This window comes from Rhinolophus hipposideros (genome assembly GCF_964194185.1).
Source record: "Rhinolophus hipposideros genome assembly, chromosome: 11".
Lineage (NCBI taxonomy): Eukaryota > Metazoa > Chordata > Mammalia > Chiroptera > Rhinolophidae > Rhinolophus > Rhinolophus hipposideros.
In genome coordinates, this window is record NC_138057.1 from 35,166,034 (window position 1) to 35,184,693 (window position 18,660).

Consider the following 18,660-nt stretch of genomic DNA (forward strand, 5'->3'; position numbering starts at 1 on the left):
TCATCAAAACCTACTGAAGAGGCAGCATAACTGCCAAAAGAACATCTGCAGATATTAAGCAATTATTTTTTCGTTGTGACTTCAAATTGGAAAAAAAAAAGATTTCTCCTTAAGAAATTTAAGGCTGCAGCATTGAAGTCAAAGCTGGCGTGTAGAGAAGGGGTTAAAGTCTGTTAGCTAAACTTCCTGAAAGCCTCTTAATAGTGATGTCCACACTATTTCTCAAGACTGCTACGGCAGAAAGCTGCAGTCTTAATCTACAAAGAAGCAAAGCACCAAACCCTACCTCCCCTCCTTGTTTAAAATATAAAAGTATATCCAGTCACATTTTAACTGCATATTTTGGAATACAATTTGAGTCAGAAATTTAAACATAATTTTTTTGGGTTTTCAATGAAATACATATTAGCACCAAATTAAACCAAAAAGCATTTTTAATTTATCTTGGTTTAAAGCTTATCTAACTTATCTGAAAACATGAACATTATGCACTTGATGTGCTTTTATTATAATCTGCAATTCTGAAACAGACAAGAAAAGTACAAATAAAAACAGCAATCTAGCAAGCCGCCAAAGTCATAGGTTTTCTGAAGAAATGTCATCACAACTTACCTCTTTCAGTACAAGGTGCTGTACATTTTTTAGTACTACTATTTCATCAATGACAAAGCACACAAATTATCCTACTGAAATTATCTCCAATCACTCCAGTAAACATACCTTTAAAAGATACACAGTTACACGGCGTGTAAATTGTCACCGGAGACAAAATGGCGGCTACAGGAAACCAAGTGGAAGGTTACAAAATTTCTAAGAGCAGAAGTGGTTTTGAAGTAATAAGTGAGAAACAAAAACTAACCTAACCTCTGCAAGATAACCACCAGAACAAGCAAAAAAGTACCCTGCGCTGTGCCTGAGGAAGTGAGTGCAGTGAAGGCTGTAGCTCTCTCACAAAGGAAGTGAATACTCACTTCTGGTTTTACAAACCATCTCATTTAAGTCAGATTGATCCTATTTAGCACACGTGTGGCATTTAGTTCTCAATTAATATAACTCACACACACACATATATATATATATATACATGCTCAACAATTGGTGTTCAAAATGTAGGCAACCTTCAACTTAAAAGCAGGAGTGTGTTTTTAAAATGGGGGGAGGGGAGGTTGAGCTATCTGATTCCATTGATATGAAGTTACAGATAAGCCAACATTACGATGACAGAAATGATTCAGTGATTGCCTAGGGCTGGTGGGGAGAGGAGATGGACTGCAAAGGGGCACCATGGAATATTTCAAGGCAAAGAAACAGTTCTACATCTTGATTGAGCAGAGGTTAAATAAGTCTAAATTGGCCAAATTCATCAAACTGTACATCTAAAATGAGTGAATTTTATTGTATGTAAATTGTACTTTCCAAAAAAAACCTGACTTTTTAAAAATTAAGATTTGGAATTTGGCTTTTCAGGTTTTGGAATACATTTTTCCAATAAAAGCATGTTACAAGTGGTAGTAATGTTCCAGGTTAATCTTCCCCCTACCCAAAATATGAATTATGATTTGGGTGAAATCAAGTAGCCTGGAAGTCCCAGAGATGTGAGAACCACATCTAAGCCCTCGATGAGGGAGGGAGAGAGGGAAATAGTCCGATGTCAAAAAAGTAGGCTCAGAGCTAAGAACTGGTGGTTGGAAATGTAAGGTAGCAGTGGGAAGATCTAAGGAAAATCAGGCGGCAAAAGCATACAATGGATGCTTCTGCACTTGACCATTCTCTAAGCAAACCTGTAACTCATACTTACTAGTTGAAGAGAGGTGAAGCCAGAAATACTCATGCTTTGTCGATGGTATTGGCCAAGGTTTGGTGGGAGAGTAAACTGTTTCCTTATTTCCGCTGAAGAATACCTTGGGTTAAAATAGAAAAATCTAAATGAAATGGTAGTTTTCAAAAATCATCACAATTATAGGTACAATCTTTGGTGCCACGTTATAAAGCATAGGCCTTGGCTGGGCAATTGGCAGAACTGATTAAAATGTCATCAGTGGCCTGTGGGTAGACACTGTAGCTTTGTGTGACAATATGTACACTTAAGAAGTTCACAGAGACCAGGATGCCTGCAATCATGGCTCCTGCCCAATCCTGAAAGGAGCAAGAGCTTGAAGCCCAAGGAAAAGATCCAGGGCACTCGGCTCCTTCTTCCCAGGCCATTCATTTTCTACAGGAGAACATCTGTCTCTGACAAGAGTCCTTTACACCCTGAGCTGCCATTTTGATCCAGTCATTCTCCTTTCAAGTAGTTGATCCCTTCTGGTTGGCTGCCTGTGATGACAGAAAACGCTATAGAACTGTTATGTGAACACTTCTACCTCCCTGAGGCACCTTAGATACTACCTGCCATTCCAAGGACTGCATTTTCTCCAAACTGCTCCTAGTAGAGAGATGTTTTGAGTCACCCATATTGACACTGCAGAGCACTCAGCCAACATCACTGGTGGCGGGGATGGAGCACATGAAAGTTGCTCTCCATTGTCCACTCACAGCTGCTGGCATGAGACTGCTGACCAGGAAGACCGCGGCTTATGAGCAAGTTGAAATTTGAGCACTCATTTGTTCGTCATTTGTTTCGTACTCAGAACACATTTTCTCCTGAAATCAGTTGTTGGTGGTTAGAGGCTAGTTCACAAATGTGCATTTAAATTACAATGAGGCCACTGTACAATATAACTGGTAACTAACAGATTATTGAGGATCAAATGAGAGCATATATTTAAGCCATGCTGTGTGCATCCAGCAGAGGAATACATAAATTTTCAAAATTATAATTTCAAAATATAATATTTAAATATGATAAATAAATCTTATTAATTTCCTCCATTATAATGTGTGCTAGGGCAGAATTACTAATTTTCCTGCATGATGAGGTTTCTGACAGGGTCTGGTTGGCTCCCAACCTTGGCAATGTGGTATATCCAGAAAGGCAGGAAACTTGTTCTAGTTCCACCTGTGACAGCCGTTCTCCCACCTCAAGAGTACTTCAATTTCCTTTCAGGATATGCCCACTCGTCTAGCCCTAACTACAAACAAAGAGGTGGGCACATAAGCCAACATGGGACAATAATCTCTCCTTCCCAGGATTCTAAATGATGAAAGGATACAAAAATGGAAGCAAATGGCTGGAGCACTTTCATGCCAGTGGTGGTCCCCTATCTTATGATGCAATGATGTGTGAATCCCCACCGGAAGTTATAGTACTCCATATTAATTGTACTCTTCAATTTCCTGAAGCACTTTATTTTTAAAAAAAATTATAAGAAAATGCTAAGATAAGGAGTAAGTATTCTATTATCCAACAGGGAAATGCAAATCAAAACCACAAGGAGATGCCATTTCACTAGGATGGCTATAACAAAAACAAAAAAAAGAGGGGTAATAACAAGGGTTGAAGATATGAAGAAATTGAAGCACTCATACATTGTTGGTGGGAATGTAAAATGGTGCAGTTGTTTTGGAAAATATTCGGGCAGTTCCTCAAAAAGTTAGAGTTCCCATATATCCCAGCATTCCTACGTATATATCCAAGAAATATGAAAACATACTTCCACACCAAAGCTTATACATGAATGTTCACAGTTACATTATTCATAGTAGCCAAAAGGTGGGAAAAACTCAAATGTCCAAACAAAATGTAATATATTATACAATGGAATATTATTCAGCAATAAAAAAGGAAAGAAATACCAATATATACCACAACATAGATGGATCTTGAAAACATTATGCTAAGTGAAAGACGCTAAACTGAAAGACCACATATTGTATGATTCCTTATACGAAAAATCAAGAACAAGGAAATCTACAGGGACAGAAAGTAGATTAATTGTTGCGTAGGATTAGTGGCTGGGAGGACTGGAGTTAAATGGGAAGTGGCTGCTAATGGGAATTGGGTTTCTTTTGGGGGTGATGAAAATGTTCTGAAATTGACTGTGGTGATAGATACACAACTCTGTGAATATATTAAAATCCAATGAAATGCACATGTTAAATAGGTGAGTTGTGTGGTATGTGTATTATTTCTAAATAAGATAGATAGATAGATAGATAGATAGATAGATAGATAGATAGATATAGATAGATGATAGATAGATAGATAGATAGATAGATAGATAGATAGATAGATAGATATAGACATAGATATAAATGTGTCTGTCTGTGTGTGTGAGTATCCTATAGAGAAAAGAGTGAAGGTAAGAATTACCAAATTTAGAATGATAGCCAGGAATGGAAGAACCCTTTCAGATTTTGATCCCAAGTGCTCACTAGCCTCATTTTCATTACAAGTTGGACAGTCATCAATTTCTAAAAAATCAACAGATTAGAACACTGTCAGAAACAAAAGGCCCATCCTGCATAAACAATACTGTATCTTGTGTTTGGCACCACAGGAACCCAAACCAGCATGTCAACATTTGCTTACTTAAAAATATGAATATTGCCAGAGGGAGCAGAGATAACCAAGCAAAAGTTCCTTTTTATGCCCGAGTTGACTTTTCACAGACAAGACTGACCGCTCCTGTGACTTCTGCCTCAGGCTCCTCCCCCCAAGACCTCTCAAATAGCACATTTCAGTTTCATGGTAATTCGAAAGCCCTTCCTGTCACAGACCAGAGAGGTCTATCTAAAAAGGGGATATCTCACAATGTTCAGGAAAGGAAGTGGCATTGTGAGAGAATCAAAGAATGGCAGGAGGGACGGATAGGTTGCTTTCATTTTGAAGCAAAATCTGTCATCCTACACCAGAGCCCCAATACGTTTTTCATCATGAAATCAGAATGTTCCTGCTCTTCACTCCTTCTCAAACGGGTCATCTGGTGTTTCTGTTGCAGCCCTCCACGTAAGTTTCCTTCCTTAAGTAAGTTTCCTAATTCAGACTTATACAAATGATCTGCTTCCCTGACTCACTACCTCACACGGATCCTATTTCCTTCCTATCCCTACAGGATCAATTCCATGGAAAGAGATGAAACCTGTCCCTTCAAAACTGTCAAATGTGGAGACGAATTGTTTGTCCTTAAAATGAAAATAGTGAATCATCCCACATAGAAAAGAATTGCTTCGTATCGCTTAAAGAACTTCAAAATAAAGTATCTCTGGAGAGGCCCTACACACATATTAAACTAGCAAAAATAGGCTGGAATGATAAAATTACATGTTGGTCATGCTGTGGAGAAAACAGGATGGTTCCACACCCCTGTGGATTGTATATTGGTTCAGTGTCTCTGAAAAGCAATCCTGCAATATGCAACAAGAAGTATAAAACTATTATTACTCTTTTATCTAATTATCTCACTTCAGAGAATATACCCCATGGAATTGATACAAACAAAAATATAATTGCAGCAGAAATGAGCATAAGTACTCTGTATATAATAGCAAATATTTGAAAATAACCAAAGCACCCAATACTTGGCAGAACACTAAGTAAATAATAGCATAAACTAAATGAAATATGATTTTACCATTTAAAATAAAAATACAAATTAGGTTGACCCATGGAAACATGCGTACAGAATAAGTTATAAGTAAAAAGTAATATGAGGAACTGAATACAATTGCCTAACAACATATGTGTAAATATACCACAAGGATGAGAAATCCTTTCGGTTGTTATATAAAGGTAGTTTAGTAACTACCCCATTCAGCTCTTCCTCCTGGAAATTTCTTAAGTTCATCATGTTTTTTAAAAGATGCATACATATAAAGTCACAGGTGCACTCTTTGAGATTTTTAGAAATTATGTAAACATCAGCTATTAAGTTTACTGATATGGAACTTCATTCTCAAAAGAGCTCCTAGCACCCCAGTGAAGGAGGAAGCCTGCCTACACAAATAAGAGAACACAGCAAGGAAAGATCTCATACAAGCTTGGTGCCCTTGCAGGCATCGTGTGTGGGTTTTATTTCCTCTGCCTTTGAGTCTCAGCCCAAATTCAACATATCTAACATAACTTACACAATGCTAGATGTATATCATGATAATATTTCCTTGATGATGATACCCTTATTTCCTAAGATACCCTTCTTCTAGTAACTCAAAATTCTGTATAAATGTTATCTTTATTTCTACAAATTTATCTGTGAGGGAGACTTAGGGTTTGTTTAAAATGTTGATACACTTACTCAGGAGTCAGAATGGTAGAAGGCGGTGGATAGCAAAACTCTATGTGTTTCTTCAGATGGACAGATAGTCGAGATTCATACAGTTGCGACTAAGTACCAGTGGAACTAATGATAGAGCAGAGCTTGCCAAGTGTGGCCTGTGGACCATTCGCAGCAAATCATCAGCTGCGTAATAAAAATGCAGATTCCTCAACCCTACCCCAGTCCTGAATCAGCATCTCTGTGGTTCGGCCTAGAAACTGCATTTTTAATCAGCAACTCCAGGTGACTTTCATGTCCAATAAAGTATAACATTCACTAATAGTGCAAGACTATGAGAATGGTTGGTTCATTCATTCATTCATAAAACATCGAGGGCACACAAAGTGCCAGGCTCTCTGCCAAGTGCTAGGGATTGAAGTCCAAGAAGATACGATTGCTGCTCCTGGAAGCTCAGTCGAGTGGGTGGGAAGGAGGAAGACAGATGGATGATTGAATAAGTAATTATAATACTAGATGATAAGTATTATAATACAAGAATGTGCACAGTGCCTTATCAGCAAAGAGGAGGGAGTTACTAATTTAGCTCAGGAATGCTTAGAGTCTTCTGGGATGAGGGGACTTTTGAACCATGTTTGGGGGGAAAAATGAGTAGGAGCAGGCCTGATGGGAAAGAAGACAATGCATTTCAAGCATTTTTTAAAACATTCCATAACATCTAGACATTAGGTTTCCATACTCCTACTTCAAGTATTTTAACATCAGGCTGCCCTGTTTCTTTACAATAGACATAGCTAGAAGGGCAAAGGAAAAGAAGGTGAAAACTCAGTGAATTAGTCCTGAGCTCTGCCATTTGCCAGCTGTTTGAGTTCAAGTACATTAGTTAACCAGGCTAGGTCTTAGTTTCACCACATGTAAAAGGAAAGGACTGGGCTATGTGATCTCTTGGGCATCTTTCCAGCCCTTTCTGGCAAAGATGCTCAAGAATCTCCAAGTGGAACAATCAGCACCGTGATCTACACCAGCAGCTGTGCTAGGAAACCAAACAGCCCCGGAAGGCTTTGCTCTGGCTTTCATCCCTAAAAGAAAATTCTTCCACTATGCTGGTATGGCCAGCAGCCAAAATGGTTCAAAGGATTTTAAAACCGATTCAAGAAAAAAATCTTGTCTATAAGTACTTAAAGAGGTTTTTTAGGGTGTTCCTGAATGTGACACATTTTAAACAATAGTGAAAGGGGTGGGATAAAGAAAAGCAAACATATAATGTACTCTTAGTAACTAACAACTGACTGTAAAACACTCAACAAACACAAAGTGTAAAGTACACAGCTAGTAATAAATAATAATTATGGACATTTGTGACTGGCGTATGTACATGTGGTATAATTGAACCTTACAAAGTAGCATCATTCAGAACTAGAAATGATTTATACAAAGTGAGCGGTAAAAGAATGTTAACCCCCAAACTTCCTGAATTATAAGGTTAGGACAGTGTAATATGAAAAAAAATAATAAACATTATAAAATATGTTGTATGGAGAAACATTAGCTCTGAATGATGTAAATAATGCACGGTTGGATTACAGCACAGAGCATGTATAAAGTCTGAAAACACAGAAACTACTCAAGAGTGAGGAGTTCCTGGAGTTCACCACATAAATATGATCTACGGCTCTTTCTAAGATGTATCCTCAGAAACTTTTAGTAAACTAAACCTTTAAATTTAAAAGGCTATAAAATGAATTTCTGTAGCAAATTGTACATGTGTATTATATATATAATAATATAATGTATATAATACATATATCCATCCTTACATATATATATATATATATACAAGCATACATGTTTTGAGCAATGAAGTCTGGAATGAATTCTTCAGAAGTTCACCGGCCTGAGGCTTCATAATAAATATTTCGGGTTTCTCATATTTTCCATCTCTTCTCATAAACAGACAAGCCATAAATGTACTTCTGTAAAGATGATTCAACAGGTGGAAACATGACTACAAAGAGAAGTCTGCTCCTTATTAACAAGTTTTGGAACTTAACGTTTCTTCTTCACAGGGCAATCCCAAATCCCTTTCACTTGGAAAATTCCTCTGAATACAGAAGAATATTTATTAGATAAAATAAGTGTTTGAGGGTTTGTGGGGACAGAGCCAGGAATGCAGTTTCCAGGCTCTCGCCCTCACGTGGAAGGTGCTCACTCGGGTAGTAAATAGCCATCAACTGTGATTGGATGGCCATCAGCTGTGGCTAGTTGGCCGTCAGCTGTAACCAGTGACCCACTGGCCACTAATATAACTGCTGTGGCTACGCTAGTAGCAAATGGGGGCTCGCAAGAAGATGGTGGCTGAGCTAGCAAGCGCGGATTGCAGCTAGCAAGTGAGGTTGGTTGGCAAAGAGAAGTGGACAGCAGGTTGCAGATAGTGTGGCTCCTGCTTCCTGTGTCTCCAACCCAGCCGCCAGCGAGAATGTAGTGGTGTGACTCCCCTACCTATGGCTCCGTGGGTGTTCCTTTTCGGCCTCACCATATCCTGCGTTCTTATGTGGGGAGCGGGAGCTAAGACCCCGCATGACATCCTGCATGACAGGGTTCCTATTGCAAGCCTAGAGAAGAAGGATTACTCAATGTCTTCAGTGTCTCTCTGAGGTATCTCCTCTCCCCAGCCCTTACATATAATTATATAAGTCAGTCTCTCTCCTGACATAATTACCACCTACTAATGAGGCTGCATAAATCACCCACAAGAAGACCTGGAAGTGTCAAGTGCCTTTTGTTTGTAAGAGTTTAAAAGAAAAAGGGTTTCTCCAGAAAAGTGTGTTGAGACATAAAGAAACAGCTCTAACATATGTAAATGAAGACCCAAAAGAGAAGAGAGACAAAACAGAAGCCCAAGTACTATTTAAAGAAATACTGTTGACAAAAAGATGCAGATTCATAAAGCTCTACAAACCCCCATCAGAATTAACATGGAGAAAATCAAACCTAGACACATCACAGTAAAACTGCTGAAAATCGAAGATAAATTTTAAGTGTTCTTGAAAAAATCTGGCGAAAAGATACATTATTCAAAGACATTGTTCAACGACATATTACTTGTGTAATAACGACATATTACTTCAAAGTGTAATAATAATAGTAATAGACTTCTCAACAGAATTGAAATCCTAAAACCAAAGCAATCACATCCTTAAAGTGCTGACAGAAAACTACCAATCTACAGTTTTCTACCCAGTGAAAATATCCTTCATACATAAAGTATAAACACTTCATCAGACAAACCAAATGTGAGAAAATTTGTTACCAGCAGAGCCATACTAAAGAAAGCAGTAAAGAGCTTTTCAGGCAGAAGGAAATGATCCCAGATAGAAGCACAGAAGCTCTGAAAGTAAGGAAGTACACCAAAAGGATAAATACATAAGTAAATCTCAATGATAGTGACTATACAAAATAATTATAATAAAGATAATAAAGTGAAGTTTAAAACATACATAAATTAAAATATATGTCAACAATAACACAAAAGGTGGGAGAGGTAAATGGAGTATGTTCCAAAATTCTTGCATTATTTGGGAAATGGTAAATTACAAATTAATATTAGAATTCTAATGTGTTAAGTACTCTATTGAAACAAGAGACATTGAAAAAGAGAAAAACGGTAGGATTATACCTTTAAACTCAAATATATCAGTGATTATATTAAATATAATCAGGTAAATTCTTCATTTAAAAGACAAAAATCATCAAATTACATAAAAACCTATGCTACTTACAAGAGACATACTTTTTTTATATTAAGGTATAATTGACATGCAATATACTGCATATATTTAAAGTGTATTTATAAATTTGACAAATGTATACATCCATGAAACCATCACAGCACTCACTAATTTTCTCATGCCCCTTCTTAATCTTTTACCTCTGACTCCAGGTAACCACGAATTTGCTTTCTGTCATTATAGATTAGTTTGCATTTTTTTAGATTTTTATATAAATGGAATCATGCAGTTTATTTCTCTCTCTTCTTTTTCTTTTTTTGTTTTTTGGTCTGGCTTCTTTCACTCAGCATAATGATTTTGAGATTTACCTGGGTCGTAGTGTATATCAATAATTGATTCCCTTTTATTATGCAGGAGTATTCCATTGCATGTGCATACCACAATTTGTTTATTCCCCTTCGGTGGACATTTGAGTTGTTTCCGTTTTTGACTATTACAAATAAAGCTGCTATGAGCATTCATGTGCAAGTCTTTATATGGACACATTCTTTCATTTTTCTTGGGTAAATGCCTAGATAAACTGTTTACAAAGTGGTGAAAAAAGCTTAAGCAAAAATAGCCAAAAGAAAGCTGGTGTAACGATAGTAATACTTGGGAAAAAAAAGATGTTAAGGCAAGAAGTATGACTTAAGATAAAGATGACGTTTCCTAAATGTCAAAGGTCAATCCATCAGAAAGATATAGGAATTCTAAATATCTACGTACCAAGTAATAAAGGCTGAAAGAACTGCAGAAGAGGAGAAATATCAAATCCACAATTATGGTGAAAGATTTTAACATACCTCTTTCAGTAAGTAATAGAACATGTAGATATAAAAAATTAGAGATATATAGGATGTGAACATGAGCAAATGACCTAATTGACTTATACAGAAAAAAAAACAGAACTACTCCTAATGACAGAGTGCACATTCTTTTTGTGGACATTGAACCATTTACCAAAATTGAGTATATACTGTACCACAAAGCAAGTCTCAACAAATTGCAAAGGTCAGAAATAGTATAGAGTGAGTAATCTGACACTACAGTGGAATTAAACTAAAAACCAACAAAAACATACTAGCTTTCTAAATATTTGCTTAATTTTTGAAATGTATAATATTAAGCATCATGTTTATACTGATGCACGTAAGCTGAATGAATGGATTTTTAAAAACTAGTTAAAAACCAAGAGAAAAATTATGTATAATATCTAGACATACTTATAAACTATTCTATTTTTATTTTGAGTATGTAACATAGTTTGTATTGTAAAATATTAAAAGTATGAAGAAAAACCACTGTAAAATGTCATCTCTCTCCTACTTTTGTCTGCCAACAATGCAGGTTCCCTCCCCATAGACAATCACATGATAATTTCTTGTGTCCTGTGCACATTTAGTACACACACAAATACATGTATATATTCTTTCTCCATTTTTTACACAAATGGGAACATAATATTTGAAATTAATTTATGTTGTAGCGTGTATCAATAGTTCATTCCTTTTTTTAAAACGAAGGCGTATTCCATTGTATAGATACACCACAATCTGTTTATCCATTCACTGGAGATCTGTATTTTGCTTTTTACACCCAACAGATAAATACATAAGAATGTCCTCATTCTTTTTTATGGTTGCATGTGTATTCTACTATATAGATGAATAATTACTTAACTAGTCTCTTTTACACATTTTTGTTTCCATTTTCTTGAGATACAATTGACATATAACATTATATTAGTCTCAGGTGTACAACAATTATTTTATATTTGTGTATATTGTGAAATGATCACCACAATAAGACTAGTTAACATCCAATACCATACAATTATAATTTTTTTCTTGCGATGAGAACTTATAAGATCTATTCTCAGCATTTTCAAATATGCAGTACAGTACTATTAACTATAGTCACTATGCTGCACATTACATCCCCATGACTTATTTATGTTATGACTAGAAATTTGTACTTTTTGACTCCCTTTACACATTTACCCCACCCCACACACACTCCAAACCCCACCTCTGGCAACTGCCAATCTGTTCTCTGTAGCTATAAGCTTGGAATATAGTGTGTATCAATAGTTCTGTAGAATATATATATATATATATATATATATATGTATATACATATATACATATATATGTATACACACACACACAGAATACACATACACACACACCACATTTTCTTTACCCATTCATTCATCGATGGACATTTAGGTTGTTTCCATGTCTTGGCTACTGTAAATAGTGCAATGAACATCAGAGTGCATATGAGTGTATTTTATCAAATTAGTGTTTCTTTAGATAAATACCCAGAAATGGAATTGCTAGATGATATGGTAGTTCTATTTCTATTTTTTTGAGGAACTGCCATACTGTTTTCCATAGTAGCTGCACCAATTAACATTACCATACTGTTTACAATTTTTTGCAAGCACAAATAAAATTCAGTAAATTGCACACATTAATTCATACATTTATAAATATATCTGTGAAATAAAGTCCTAGAAGTGGAATTGCTCGGTCAAAGGTTTTGTGCATTTGTCCTTCATAGTATTTTACTAATTAATACTCTAACCAGCAATATAACAGACTGTACAAAATGGTTTCATCAAATTTAAGGAGTTACTGGACTAACTGGTTATGCTGTCTATTGTTATCTGTAACTATCCTGTACAGTCAAGAAGCTGTTTATCTGATAAGGAAAACCAAGGTCTTCACTGAGGAGCTAATTCCTTCCTTTGGTGGGCAGGAAACTGCTATCTAATAAAGTCAATCCCTTCATTTACTGGGCAACTCTAAAACTCAGGACAGTATGGTCAATCTGCCCTCAGACTGAAGATTTGGTTTAGACATATGGAGTTTCTGGTCCCTAAAAGGACTCCAAGTGGAGATCAAGTTGGCAGTAGGGTAAACAGAACTGGAGCAGAAATGAGAGGTTCAGGTTGCATATGTAAATTTGGCCAGGCATGAGCTTGAGGGTTTTTTTCAGTTGGGGTGAGAGATCTCCACTTCTCCACCTATGGTTTCTCACTCATCTCCCTAGTAACCCATCATCTACATGGCTGAATGTGGTGTCTACAATGGTGTGGTCAGAACCTGTGGTTTTGGCTCATAGATACAGAGAACAAGGTTGGAGGGGGAGTGGAGGGCAGGGTGAAAAGGGGGAAGGGATTAAGAAGTACAAATTGGTAGTTACAAAACGATCACAGTAATGTAAAGTCCAGCATAGGGAGTATAGTCAGTAATATTACAATAACTATGCATGGTGCTGGGTGGGTATTAGCCTTATCAGGGGATTCACTTCAGAAGTTCTAAAAATGTCTAACCACTATGCTGTACACCTGAAACTAATATAATGTTGAATGTCAACTGTAACTGAAAAATTTAAAAAGAAAAAGAATCTACAGTCTTGGAGCAAAGCCACACAACCCAGCTAAATAGCATCTGAACCAACCTATCAAAACAATCATCTATATAGTTTGGCATTGACTCCTCTTAATGAGCCTAATCTCTGAGGAAAACCCAGGTAATAGAGCTCTCAACCAGTGGGCCAAAGATCTCCTTGAAAGCAGAGTCTGAACCACAGAAGAATTTGTGGAATGAAATTTTACCAAACTTATGGAACAAAAACAGGTATTGCCTCTAGATGTTGAGAAAAACTTCCCAATGATTAAAATTGTGGAAGGTTGACACGGCTTTTTAGGGAAAACAGAAAACCACGCCGCTATTCCTTGAGTGCTTACACTTCTCTTGGCCCTGTGCTGATATTGGATGTGTACCACTTCACTGCATCCACACAGCAACACGATGAACCAAGTTTATCTTCCTCGTTTGACAAATGCAAAACTCAGGGCTGGAAATGTCTGGAGTCAGGACTTGAAGTCAAGGCTATCTGACTTCAAACGCTGTGCTCTTAGTCGCTATGATTACATATGCTTAAAAATGTATATAAATCTATGTACACTATTTAAAAATACATAGAAGGAAAACCACTAGAAGGAAATACTATTCGCAGTTATGCTAGAGAGGCCGGATAATAGGGGTTTTTTTCTGTTCTCTTTTCTTTTTCCAAATTGTGCTGTGTTGCCCTATTTTTATGACAGAAATCATACACACACACACACACACACACACACACACACACACACACATATTTTTGCCTACCATGTTGTCAGCTTCCTGAACAATGTAAATTCTGTTGAGACACAGGAATGAGCCTGAACATCTTAAGAATCTCTTGAGGGCTGCTTTCACCATCAGTATATTGTTTCTAAGTCTCCTCCTAGAGTTTCTAAATAAAACTGTTCTCAGCATATTGTGAGATCTTGCACCCACTTCCTGATTTACCTGGGTTCAATTATACTCAACAAACATTTTTGGATGCTACTGATTCAAAGCAGCTCATTTCTCCACTCTGATTTGAGATTTATCTAAGTTATTTGTCCCTGGGATGGCCAGATCCTTGGCCATTTAGGGGTCACAAGCTGTATTTTCATCCAGGGTCACCTTCCCTCCAGTGCTATTTGTTTTCAGACATGTTGGCCAGGACAGTGAATTAACAACACATCTGTGCCTTAGTGAGGTGGCTCCAATAAGACCCTGAGAGCCTTCCAGCCTCTGCTACCCAAGGTGACTGAGGCTGTGAATTAAAAATGCCTTGTACCACTGGGTAAAATGGGGAGATTTTAATTCCCTCCTGTTTTGAGTTTTCTTTGTTAAATTGTGGAACTTACTCAGGTGAACACTGAGAAAGTGTTCTCTGCTCTTGAACAAAAGCCTCAGCCTGTGGCGGACGATGGAACTAAGTTGAGGACCATAAGGTTGGTTGTATCTTTGTGAGCACCCTATATTGCAACGGTTCTCAAAGTGTGGTCACCAGAGCAACAATATCGATACCCCCGGGAATCTGCTGGAAAGGCAAACTTTGGGGCCTCACCCCAGACCTACTGAATCCTAAACTCTGGGGTGGGGTCCAGCAATCGGTGCTTTAACAAACCCTCCAGGAGATTCTGAGGCACTCTGATGCATGTGGAAGTCTGAGAGCCCCTTGTCTATTGTGAGCAGACAAATTCCAGCTGTACCTGCCAGCCTTCCCTTGCCTTCCACTCATCTTCTCTCACAGACTTTGGATGTCGCCATCTGATCACCCTTCCTCAGCCTAACTGACCCTACCTAGCTAGTTAATTTCAAGATCAAGATTCTAACAGAACTTTTCAATGATGCTTATAAGCAATTATACTTATTCTTAGCCAGAGTGAGCTAAAATATTCCACTTCATACAAATAGTTAATGTACCCCCAAATAACCACTTCCCCCATTCCTTTCTCCCCCAGTCCCAGACCATCTCCAGCTATTCTCAAAATTTATTTTAGATTGAAGGATGAAAACAATGCTTCTTAAACCAGAGAAACTGCATTGTTGCTAAGTCATTAAGCTATTAATGGTTAGCTACTTGTTTACTTTAGGAAAAAGCTCTGAAGTGAGGGGAGTGGAGACTAAAAGGGGGATTGTTTTGGACAAACAGCAAAGTTAGGAAAGTTGTAGAATGGAAGAGAATCTTTTGGTTAAGAAGAATAGAAAGGAAAGAGGAGACACATACCCAGATGTCTGGCATTGATTTATTTTTCCAACAAATATTTATTGAGCACCCCCCTGTTCAAGGTTCCACAATGTGCCTTTAAGAAGTTCATATTTGAATGCGCATTCATGCCTGAGCTTCTGCCATCATTATGTTGTGTCCAACATTGCCCTATCCAATGATCTTCCACATTATGGTACCACTGTGTTTCACGAGAGTTAGTATCTGAGGCAAGAGAATCTTTTGGTGCCTTCATAGGAGGGGAGGAGATGGCCAAAATGAGGGAAAATTGTTCAAAAAGGAAAGGTAACCAGACCCCACCTCAACTAACCAAATGTAGCTGCTCCCAGAGCAAAGAAAATCTCTCTGAGACTTCTAAATTTTATATTTTATAAGTTCCAAGTGTCATGCACATTCTTTAAAGACAAAAACATTTTCCTAACAGCTGTTCCATGATATAAGTTGTATTTCCATTGTACAGAAAAGGAAACTGAAGCAGGGAAGAATTGGGTGACTGTTTTAAGTTCTGAAGCAGTACCTGTTCTGACCTAAGGAGCCACGTCTTCCTCTCCCAAGACTTGTTTTTCCTTGCACAGACCAGTATATTTACATTATGTAACTTTAACACTCATCCTTTTCCAGACGCGAGGCCTAGTCTTCTGCCAACATTATCTAGGAAGCCACCATGTCCTTCATCATTTCTACAAATATTCTTTCCTGCTGGGCTCAACTAGAAAGAGCCTCATTTTTGTGTTCTACCAACTATTTGCCTGATGCTATATCCTTAATTTAATTTCTATCTAGTTATAATAAGTTCCTTTACTCATCCCTTACTAAAGTATTTGTCATGTTCGTATGATCCATGCAGAAGTAAAAACCCCTTAAATCACTTCCTATTAAATGAGAGTACACTCTGTATACTAAACAGTTATTCAAGAGGACAGTGATTAAGGTATTTGCTTTCCTGAAATTGTAATGTCTGACTTACGGAGGCCTGAGGTATTTTATATCAAGAATACTGGCTAAAAACACCAGCTCATCTAATTTGGTAGGGAAGAGGTTCCTTATGCAATATTTTTTCCCATGTGCAATATTAGAATAGAACATTAGAAAAATACTATACTTATTGCAAAGTTTATACATTGCAAAGTTTATATATGGGTATAAATTATTCTTAATATTGAGAAATGATAACAGATTCATGAAAAAGTTACATGCACTTTTTTTAAGAGACATATATGGCAAATATGAAGACTATATGTAAATAAATTTCTTTCTGTCTCCATTAATTGATGATTTCTTCCTATTAACTGTTTTAAATCCAAAATAGTTAAAAGAGTCTCAAAATACTTATAAGGATGACCTAAAAGACACTCTAGATTCCTAGAAAATTACACAAAGTACTTATAATTGGGCACATATATGACAATCTTGCTTTTTGGGTATCAAGGCTGTGTTTCTTTTTCTTTTTTAGAAAACTTTAATATGAAACCTCCTGATGTTCTAGTTAATACCATAACAACGAGGCTAATTTTACCAAACTTTGAACACTTCCTTCTCCATCTCTGTCCTGGAATCCTTTCCTTCCAGCAAGGAGCTTCAAACTTTAACTCGTCAACGATGGAGATGTCTGGGCCACACCTCCAGAGATTCTGATTCATGGGTCTGAGAATGGCCAGTATCTGCATTTTTGATAACACCGTGGGTTAAGGTACAGTCCACCTGAGCACTCTTTAAGAACAGGCCATGACTGCCTTATGAACTCAAAGCCAATGAAAAACCTGACTGAGAAACCTAGCTCACTATGAAACCAACCTGGAAATCTCAGGTAATAATTCGTACGTACTTGATGCTCACTCGGATGGAAGGAGGAGGAGAATGTGTGTCTACATATGTTGTTCTATCTGTAATTTCCCACTCCCCCAGCAGGGGAATGACTTATCCACAGAAACGTCAAGTCAAGGTTTCCAGGATAACCTAAGTAAATAGTCTCCTCCTTACTACTATGTAAACAAGTTCAAGGCACTTTAGATTACAAAAGTTAAGGAAGAGAAAAGAGAAAGGAGGAAAGAAGAGGATTTTTTTACAGAAAAAAAAAAGAAAGATAATATTGCTCACATAATTAGGATGAACTGCACTGTAAATGCTGAATAATTACAGGGTCCGCTTCAGAAGACATGAACTCAGCTAAGCCAACATACTGGCCATGAACCAAATAGTAAGAGTTGGGAATTATTTATTTTCTGGCCTCATATTTTCTACAGAGTCCATAAAGGTGTAAAAGATGGTCTTACTCAGAAATCTTAAACAGTAACAAACTGTGGAATGGAATTGCATCTTTCAGTGAGATCTTGCTGACCAAATTTTTCTTCAGCCACACATATGCCTCCCACGGGTTTGCAAATTCTGTCCTGGATCTAGCTATTACATTAAGAATGTATCTTACTATTAATATCATGGTTCTTATTTGAACTGCTCTCCCAAATATGCAGTTCCCAAATATTAAGTACACAAGGAAAAGCACTTTGTTAAAAACAGCTTTACTTTTTACCTTCAACAAGGTAATAGGGAGTAACACTTAGCTTTAACTTCCTTCAGTTCTAGAATACTTTGTGTTCTAAAGAGGCTCTTGCATTTGAACACAATTCAAATCTTGGTCGCACCTTCTTACCTCAATGCCTGAGTGTGCAGTGATAATCCCTGAGGGTGTTCAAATGCCTGTGTACCAGGTGATTGTGCACTAAACACATTGAGGTGAATTAATGGTAATCAACATGAATGAGATTTTAGAAACAAAAAGCCTATAACCAGTTTCTGAAACGCGCCATCACACACAGCGGAGAGGACACATGTTGGGCACAAAGATAACATCCATGCAGCTCTTCCTGTGACATTCTTTTTGGTCAAGAGCAAGGTGTTCCCCACAAGATGGCAGCTGAACATGTCCCCAGCCTTGTTAGTATGTTATTTTAGCATAATTTTCAGAGTCTTACAAAGGCTCACCTGCCTCATCCAGAACCGCTATGAAGTAGGCAAGACACGTCAACAGTTGCTCAGGGAGATTAAGGGACAAGTCAACACTCAGTGAGGTTAAAGGACAGCCTAAAGCTAACAAGCCTTGCAAGTGGCAAAGCTGGGATGGGAACTTT

General features: G+C 37.3%; 1 protein-coding gene across 1 annotated transcript in view; it reads right to left on the minus strand.

The window, feature by feature from the left end:
* Window positions 1-18,660, minus strand: part of DOCK8 (dedicator of cytokinesis 8) — a 190,065-nt gene that overhangs the window by 149,035 nt on the left and 22,370 nt on the right. Inside the window, exon 2 of the mRNA XM_081065762.1 lies at window positions 1,799-1,901. Coding sequence (XP_080921888.1) covers window positions 1,799-1,901 — 103 coding nt within the window. The remainder of the gene's footprint in view (window positions 1-1,798; window positions 1,902-18,660) is intronic.